This window comes from Neophocaena asiaeorientalis, unplaced genomic scaffold (genome assembly GCF_003031525.2).
Source record: "Neophocaena asiaeorientalis asiaeorientalis breed wild unplaced genomic scaffold, Neophocaena_asiaeorientalis_V1.1 scaffold268, whole genome shotgun sequence".
Taxonomy (NCBI): Eukaryota; Metazoa; Chordata; class Mammalia; order Artiodactyla; family Phocoenidae; genus Neophocaena; species Neophocaena asiaeorientalis.
Window position 1 is genome coordinate 2,718,288 of NW_020173979.1, and position 8,658 is coordinate 2,726,945.

The 8,658-nt window shown below is 51.6% G+C and overlaps 1 protein-coding gene across 1 annotated transcript; it reads left to right on the top strand.

Moving 5' to 3' along the window:
* Positions 1 to 2,360: 2,360 nt before the first annotated feature.
* Positions 2,361 to 5,485, top strand: DUSP1 (dual specificity phosphatase 1). Its single transcript, XM_024753415.1, has 4 exons — positions 2,361 to 2,991; positions 3,268 to 3,413; positions 3,781 to 4,000; positions 4,425 to 5,485. The coding sequence occupies exons 1-4, from the start codon at positions 2,625 to 2,627 to the stop codon at positions 4,793 to 4,795; spliced, it is 1,104 nt and encodes a 367-aa protein (XP_024609183.1). The 5' UTR covers positions 2,361 to 2,624; the 3' UTR covers positions 4,796 to 5,485.
* The last annotated feature ends 3,173 nt before the right edge of the window (positions 5,486 to 8,658 follow it).

Here is an 8,658-nt window from a genome sequence, read left to right on the forward strand (position 1 = left end):
TCCAGCCCCTTGCTGCTTCTGCAGTCACCACAGACCAGATTATGCTGGGCCTCTCTTTGGCTCCATCTCCAGCCAGAAGTAGCATCTCTACTTCCTGGACTGGGGGCCTGGGTGGCTACATCTTTACCACCAGCCCCTCTGACCTGTGCCACTGTGTGCTGATTGGCCTCAAGGAGGGACCTTAGCCTGAACTGGACCTCTGTACTAACCACACCTACCTGCATCTTGTGGTGGACTTCTCCCCAGGTTCTGATGCCAGATGCTGAAACACACAGTGGCATGATATAAGCACTGCTCTGCTAGGAAGGGAAAAAACAAGAAACTTAGTGAATCATAACAAGAAGGGATGGGTAGGGCCTGGGTTCCTTACATCCATCATCTCTAACTTGGGCCTCAAACCATCCACAAAGTGGACAGTTGTAAACCCATTGTACAGATGCGAGCTTAGAGGCTCAGTGGGGGACAAGATTCACCTGGGATCACCCAGCAACAAAATGACAGCGTGGGGTTCAAGCTCTGCTCTTTCCAAATAGGGATAGAGAGGAAAACCCCGCAGAGCTCAGCAGACACCTGACTTTAGGGCCAGACTGTGTCACTTAACACTGTAATATTTGTATAAAAAAGTTTTCTTTTTAAAAAATGTGTAGGTATTAAAAACCGCTCTTGGTAAAAAAAAACAAAACTTGGATCAAGTTCACATGCTGTGAAAAGTCAGCAGCTGTAACATTTTATGATTCAACGCATAAAATATGTTGAGTTCCTCAGATGAATAAGTAGTATAAACAAAGAAGTTTTTTCTTTCTTAAAAAAGATACAGGGAGGGCGTTGCCATTATCTGAGGACCTCTTTGCTGCCCTCAGCCAATGTTCATCTGAAGGTAGAAAACGCCCTTTACAAGAAAAAAGCACTTAGCCTTTTACTTTTCTAGAATTTAGGCAGAAAGTTTGAGCATGTGAGAACACCGAAGCTAAGCGAGGCAAATGCAGAAGTTGCCTCTGGTGATACAATCCACAGACCAACCACCCAGGGTGGCAGTGAAACGCCCCCCTCCCCCGGAGGAGAGGCTAAGAAACTACAGAATGTTCCTGATTCGGCACCCCAGCACGGTGGTGCAGTATTTATGTTTGTGTACCTAGCACTGTTGGTGCTGCTGCAGAGGGGCTCCGCCGCCCAGGGGGGCGTCACTAGAGCCCAGGACGAGGGTGACCGCGTGGGGTTTTCCCAAACCTTTGTCCAGGTCCTGGAAATCCTCTTAAAGCACTGTAGGATTGGATTTCGAGTTCGGCCCATATTGATGGTGAGAAGCAGAGCGTGGGGGCTGCGCCCGGCCCCTGTTCCCCTTTGCAGACTCCGAGCCCAGCGCTTAGTAGGCGCTCAATCAGTACATATTTGGGGCATAAAGAGATGGAGCCGCTCAGTCTTAAGCAAATGTGGCCAGAAACGTGTCTGGCGGCCCCTGGTGGGGCGCTGTCGAGCCGCGATGGGGGTCGCCTCCCTAAACCCCGAACCCCGCAATCCACAACCGCGCCTTGCGACCCCTCACCCTGAGTTCAGGCCCCTGACTTGCGCTCCATTGGCTCACAATCGTCTAGGGACTACACGACTAGGAATGAGATTCTTCCGCTTGGTATTCGATTGGAAGGCGTTTTACTCGTTAAATGTACATTTTAAGGAACAGGGAAGTCTGGGGAACAGGAGAGTATTTCCCCGAACACCTCCACCCCAACTCAGCCCGGTAGTTCTGGGATGGATTTGTCTTCAGCCCTCATTTCAGGCGCCTCGCTGTTGCCCCACCCCCAGCAGTGTGATACTGGGCAAGTAAATCGCTTCTCCTTGGGAACCTGCTTCCTCGCCAACTGGGGACGAGGCGATGGGCGAAAGAGGCCCACGTGTATGCAAAAACAAAGGAAACCCCTTTCCGCTCCGGTGGGCGGCGGAGGGGGCGCTGGGAAGCGGCACGGTGGAGAGGGAGGGGAGGCGGAGGCCGGTGGCAAACGGCCGGATCTCCCCGCCGTTCGCACCCGGGAGGTCAGTCCTCGCCTGGCAGAGTGCCCGTCCCCTCCCCTTCCCGCTGGGCCCGGAGAGCGGCGCGGGCCAGGTCCCCGGGGATGCGCCAGGCGCAGGCCGGATGGCCTGGCGGGGGCCTGAGCCGGAGCCAGAGCGCAGCCAGCGGACCCCACTCGGAGGCCGATGACGTCTTTGCCTTTGGCTCCTCCGGCGCCAAGCCCGGCAGGGCGGGTGACGTCACCGCACCGGTCACGTGATCGCTATTCAAACAAACAAACCCCCTCCCCCTGAGCGCGCGAGACCCGCCCCTCCCCGCCCCGCCTCGCCTGCCTGCCGAGAGGCCACATATAAACGCGCTCACCCGGGTCAGGCTCGCTGTGAAGGACGTCGGGGCTGTAGGGGCTAGGCGGGCCGGAGGAGCAGTCGGGAGAGCAGCAAGGAAACCGAGGCGGTCTAGAGTCCCGCACGACGACCCCTCGCTCAGTCCAAAGGCAGTTTGGGGTTTGGCGCAAAGAAAACCGGGGTCGGGCTTTTCCTCGAAAGCCGTCGCTCTACTTTTGGCTTCCCAGGACAAAGAGCACAGGAGGACTTGCACGCTGGGGGCGCTGGGGCCGGCCATGGTCATGGAAGTGGGCTCCCTGGACGCCGGAGGCCTGCGGACGCTGCTGCGGGAGCGCGCGGCGCAGTGCTTGCTGTTGGACTGTCGTTCCTTCTTCGCTTTCAACGCCGGCCACATCGTCGGCTCGGTCAACGTGCGCTTCAGCACCATTGTGCGGCGCCGGGCCAAGGGCGCCATGGGCCTGGAGCACATCGTGCCCAACGCCGAGCTGCGCGGCCGCCTGCTGGCCGGCGCCTACCAAGCCGTGGTGCTGCTGGACGAGCGTAGCGCCGCCCTGGACTGCGCCAAGCGCGACGGCACCCTGGCTCTGGCCGCCGGAGCGCTCTGCCGCGAGGCGCGCGGTGCGCAAATCTTCTTGCTCAAAGGTACGCCGTCGGGGGTGCTCAGGGGCGGGCCGCACGCCCCCTGCCGCCTTGCCCGGGGACCCCTGGCCCTCAGCTCCTGGGGGGCTGCCCCACCTGGAGCGCTTGGACGCCTGAGTCGCATTGTGGGAACTTGTTGACTTTGTTTGGCACTAGGAACAAAAGACTCGCCTGGGCCTCTCCGGGATAAACTTACAGCCCTAGTGGATGGGGGAGTTGTATGAAGGTGCCCTGTCTCGGCGGTACTAACAGAAAAAAAATGTCTCTTTTTATTCCCAGGAGGATATGAAGCTTTTTCTGCTTCCTGCCCGGAGCTGTGCAGCAAACAGTCGACCCCCATGGGGCTCAGCCTTCCCCTGAGTACTAGCGTCCCCGACAGCGCCGAATCCGGGTGCAGTTCCTGCAGCACCCCACTCTACGACCAGGTTAGTAGGGGGGAGCCGTGCCCGAGGGGAGAAGGAACAGCTGGCAAAGGTGGAAGAGCAGTGCTAGTGAGAATATAGAAAGCGACATGCAGCTTTATTTATAACAGGGGACACGGGATATTATTTATCCCATGGTTAAGTGGTATGATGGAGCTGGGTCTCTAATTGTTGGCACTACAGAAATGAACTTGTTGGCCCTGCCTAGGCAAATGGGTTTAGTCCCCTATTTATTTATACTCTAACAGCAGTGCTACAGAGTTCACCCAGTGTTGAAACTGACTTTTCCGGCAGGGAGTTTTTGTGGGTGTGGGCACCAGCATTGACATTGAATAAAGCTTGACAAGTGTTGGATATTTCTGGATTTCAGGGTGGCCCAGTGGAGATCCTGCCTTTTTTGTACCTGGGCAGTGCCTATCATGCTTCTCGCAAGGATATGCTGGATGCCTTGGGCATCACTGCCTTGATCAACGTCTCAGCCAACTGTCCCAACCATTTTGAGGGTCACTACCAGTACAAGAGCATCCCTGTGGAGGACAGCCACAAGGCGGACATCAGCTCCTGGTTCAACGAGGCAATTGACTTCATAGGTAAATGGAACAGATGCCTGAGACTTCTGGCTCACTCCTTCCGTTTTAGTCACTGAGCTTAAACTCTATGGCAAGAACCTGAGTGACATACTTTTAAGCTTTCCTCTAGACGTTAATGTCAGTCTGGTGTGGGTAGCATCTCTGAGAAATATAGATTCAGTGTCCCGTTTTATAGATGAGCACCCTGAATCTCAGAATGTTGATTTGTGCGATAGCAATCTGCTTAGTGGTGATGCCTGGTCTGGGTTTAAATGCCCTGCTGTTCTTTTCCACACTGCCTCTGCAAACAGCGTCCGTGTGATGGCATGAGACGATATTGACCATCTCCGGACAGGACACACATGACATTTCTTAGACAGCCTATTCCTGGGGTCGGGGCTGTTCTCCTGGGCTCTCAAGTAACCAACTGCACTTTGTTTTCCAGATTCCATCAAGAACGCTGGTGGGAGGGTGTTTGTCCACTGCCAGGCGGGCATTTCCCGGTCAGCCACCATCTGCCTCGCTTACCTCATGAGGACTAACCGAGTCAAGCTGGACGAGGCCTTTGAGTTTGTGAAGCAGAGGCGGAGCATCATCTCCCCCAACTTCAGCTTCATGGGCCAGCTGCTGCAGTTCGAGTCCCAGGTCCTGGCCCCGCACTGCTCGGCAGAGGCGGGGAGTCCCGCCATGGCTGTGCTCGACTGCGGCACTTCCACCACCACCGTCTTCAACTTCCCGGTCTCCATCCCCGTCCACCCCACGAACAGTGCATTGAGCTACCTTCAGAGCCCCATTACAACTTCTCCCAGCTGCTGAAAGGCCACAGGAGGTGATCCTCACAACCCAGCAGGACTCCAGGCTCCTTCCTGAAAGGAGAAATGCAGTAACTCCAGGGAAGGGAGCTTGTGAGGGCTGGTCCTTATTTATTTAATTTCACCCGAGTTCCACTGGGTTCCTGAGTGGTCGTAGCGATGACTTAGCACCAAGACGTTTGCTGAACTCGGCAGGTTTCGGGACCAACGTACAGTGGGTACATAAAGTCCCTATGACAAAATGGGGCAGAAGAGAGAGGACTCAGTGTGTGAGTCGATTTCTTTTTGCTTGTCCCTGTTTTCTGAAGACACTTTCATGCTTGACATACCTACCAGTATTACCATTCCCGACGACACATATACATATGAGAATATACCTTATTTTATTTATTTTTGTGTAGGTGGTCCACCTTCACAAATGTCAGTGTCTACTCCTAGAAGAACCAAATACCTCAATTTTCTGTTGTGAGTACTGTAATATCCTGTAAATATAGCCTAAGCAGGTTTGTTTTCAGCACTGATGGAAAGCACCAGTGTTGGTTTTGTTTTGTTTTGTTTTGAAGTTGCCAACAGTTGTATGTTTGCTGATTATTTATGACCTGAAATAATATATTTCTTCTTCTAAGAAGACATTTTGTTACGTAAGGATGACTTTTTTATACAACAGAATAAATTATGGCCTTTCTATTGAAAACTTGATGCTTTATTTCTTGGGCAGCCCCACTGATCCCTCTCCCATCACCGAAATAGGGGAGAACAGGGTCCTCCAGAATGTGTGCTGGCATCTGATCCCATACTCTTTGGTGGCCCCTCAGTCCCACAAGATGGCTGGGTTGCAAGGATGGTAGAGAAGTGTGATCAATCATAAAAAAACAAACAAAAAAACATAGGTGCTGGAGCTGAGCTCTTGGTATTGGATTCAAGTGTCCACCTATGTATCTTCCCATCATGTCTCCCTCAAGTGTCCCCAGAGCCAAAACTAGGAAGAAGTAGCCATTTACTTGGTTGCTTTTTCCATTTAATACCTTCCCCAGGATAACATAAAAAGCCTCCCTCCCCTCTCTGATCTCTGCTGAAGTGATGAGGATGATAGTTTTTCAACACATTTGCTATAAATGTGTTTCTACTATGTGCAAGGCAGGGTGTGCTAACTGACCCTGGAACAACTCGGCAAGATCTGCAAATGAAGATGGTGAGACCCAACATAGCTAAGTGGCACAAGTCGGGGAGTTGGGCCCTACATCTGTTTTGTTTCCTAATTCTATGTGCTTTGTGCTTTATCACTTGCTTCTCATGTGTGCTTTTTTTTTTTTTTTGCCTTTGAAAAGACCTTTATTTTTTGTGAAAAGAATACCAAGCGCTATAAGCAAATACAGTGTAGACAAATCACCAGAAATCCCCACCCCCAACCTGACCATTATTGTTTTGGAGCACATCCCCTAGGCATCTCTGCACATGTACACAGCATTTTTGGTGGCTGCCTCCTAAAGGTCACTTGCTGCCCCGCTTTCATAATTTTGTTGAAGAAGGCAGACAATTAAATCTGACTTGCTCTAGGGCAATATTCTCGATTTTCACTCTGTCTTGCCAAACAGGCCAATGCAGAGAAGGTATAATTAACTACCAACCCATAATCCAGTCTTTAATGTTGAACTAAATAAGAGTGACGCTCCTGGGTTGCTGGCCCCTTAGCCCCTGCACTCCTTTACTTGTTTCTGGACAAAGTGCTGTAGGAAGCAGAAAAGCGAAAATCTTACTTTACTTTTCTAGGGGTGCTCTGAGTAGTGGTCCTGGTCCAGCCCCATCATTCAAGGCCTTGACCTTTCTGCACTGGTTCACCATGCACCACCTGACTCCCAGGGCCTGAAAGATCCCTGTGTTCCATGTTCTAAGAACTTACCCCAGGCTGGCAAGTTCATTTCCTCGGCTAGGCTTCCAATTACAAGTGTGTTCACGCCTTTCAAAACAAACCATACCCAGTGTTTTTATCAAACCCTAGAAATCTACTATTGCAAATATCTCCCTTCGTGGAAATGTACCAGCGACTTCGAGTCCGTGGCAGATGCCATGGCTGACATCCCCGTGGGCTCGGGCCATCACTTTCTGCTTGGCAGGCACTGGCTGAACCAACATTAATCTCCACTGTGATCCACACAGTGGAAAAATACAGTGGCTGCCTAAGGGAGCCGCCAGTGAAAACAATTCACTCACTTCTCCCAGCACAAGCTACTTAACCTCCTGCCAGCCCTGGAGAGCCAGGGTGATAACCCCTCCTCCCCATGCATCTGATTCCTGGTCTCAGGCCCTCCAGAAGATGTCAGTTTTGGCCTGAGACTGCTTTTCCTAGGAAGGAAAAAAAGTGCCTAAGATGAGAAGAAAGATGCTTAAACTATTAAAATGTTGTTTCTCAGCTGGGAGATTGACATAGGGACAACTCGATCATTTAATACTGATAATGTAATAACAGCTGTCAATTTTAGAGTTAGCGCCCTGTGCCAGCCACTGTCCTAAGTGCTTTCCAGATGATCCAATTTAACTTTTAAAGCAACATCCATTTTACAGAGGAGGAAACTGAGGCTCAGAGAGGTGAAGAGACAACCCTCTAATTGTAGCTCAAGGTCACACAGCAAGTAAACGGCACTGCAAAGTTGGGAACATGGGTCTGTAAGAAGACTGGGGAAGAAAGCCCTAGTTCAGTCCAGAAGACAGCTCGTGGGAGTGAGGAAAAGATGAGCTTTGTAACTAACCAGACGTCAGCATGGTTTTACCCCATAATATCAAAGTGGAAAAGCCATTTATCCCTTTGGGCCTCGGTTTCCTCATCTGTAAAATGAAGATAATAAAACCTACTTCACTTGTGAGGAGGAAATGTGCTTATGAATGTAGAAGTGCCTGGCAGGTTGTGGGCACTGGAGAAACATTCAGGTCTCTTTCCCCTCTCCTAATGACCTCTAGCGGTTCTTGGGTCTCAGTTTTCCCACCCATAAAATGGCCACCTTGCAGTGGATCTAATGGGTAAGCTTCCTCCCAGCCCTCTAATTCTAGTACGTAGAATATGCATCAATGCATACTTTATGCTTTTTGGTGGTTTCCAGACACCCACTATTCCATTAGGAGACTACCAACCCCAAATGCTTCCACTGCATCATCTCCTTTCCTTGGAATTTTGCAAATCGCAGCTAATTGGCCTTGAACTTGCAGCCTCCGGCCTCCATTTCCCTTCCTCCCTCCCTCCCCTGGCCCCTGGTGGATGACATCATTGCGTGTACCCCTTTAAGATTATATAAATCTGTGATCCTACAGTAGCCTCCATCCCCATGGAAACGCGGAGGAGTTTCCCTTTTGTGAGGAAAGCTGTCATGTCACTTCCTGCTGCTGACAAATCAGTTTAGGAGATTAAAATAAAGGGGGGTGCGGGGTGCGGGAGGCGGCCTCTGAGAACTGCAGGCTCGGTGGTTTCTGGTTGCCATACACAGAGGCAAACAAAGCCGAGGCCGCGCGGGCCGAGCTCAGGTTTCCCACACCTCAACGGGTGGATCCAGGTCACCCGGGGCTATTTTTCTCCGCAGGCTGCATTCTGGGGAGCAGGTGGGAGGGCTGACCACTTATGGGGACTTTCCTGGGACCCTGCAGGGCAAACCTGTTGGAGAACAGCCTCTGGGTCCAGCCAGGCCTCTGCTCCCCTTTATCGGCTCAGGTGTCCTCATCCTTCGGAGAGCAAAGGGTATGCCGGTTGCTAGCGCCACAGTGCACACAACTGTGCTCTGCTAAGGGAAATACGGTAGAACCACCTTTTTCTTGACTGTGGCTTTTTAGGCTAAGCAGCAGTCCATTCACTCGTTCAATCATTCATTCAACAAATATTTA

Bases quoted from the DNA above. Each gene is read 5' to 3' on its own strand.
- DUSP1 (XM_024753415.1), top strand. From the start codon at position 2,625: ATGGTCATGGAAGTGGGCTCCCTGGACGCCGGAGGCCTGCGGACGCTG. The intron at 2,992-3,267 runs GTACGCCGTCGG...TTTTATTCCCAG, and splicing joins GCAAATCTTCTTGCTCAAAG to GAGGATATGAAGCTTTTTCT. The intron at 3,414-3,780 runs GTTAGTAGGGGG...TCTGGATTTCAG, and splicing joins GCACCCCACTCTACGACCAG to GGTGGCCCAGTGGAGATCCT.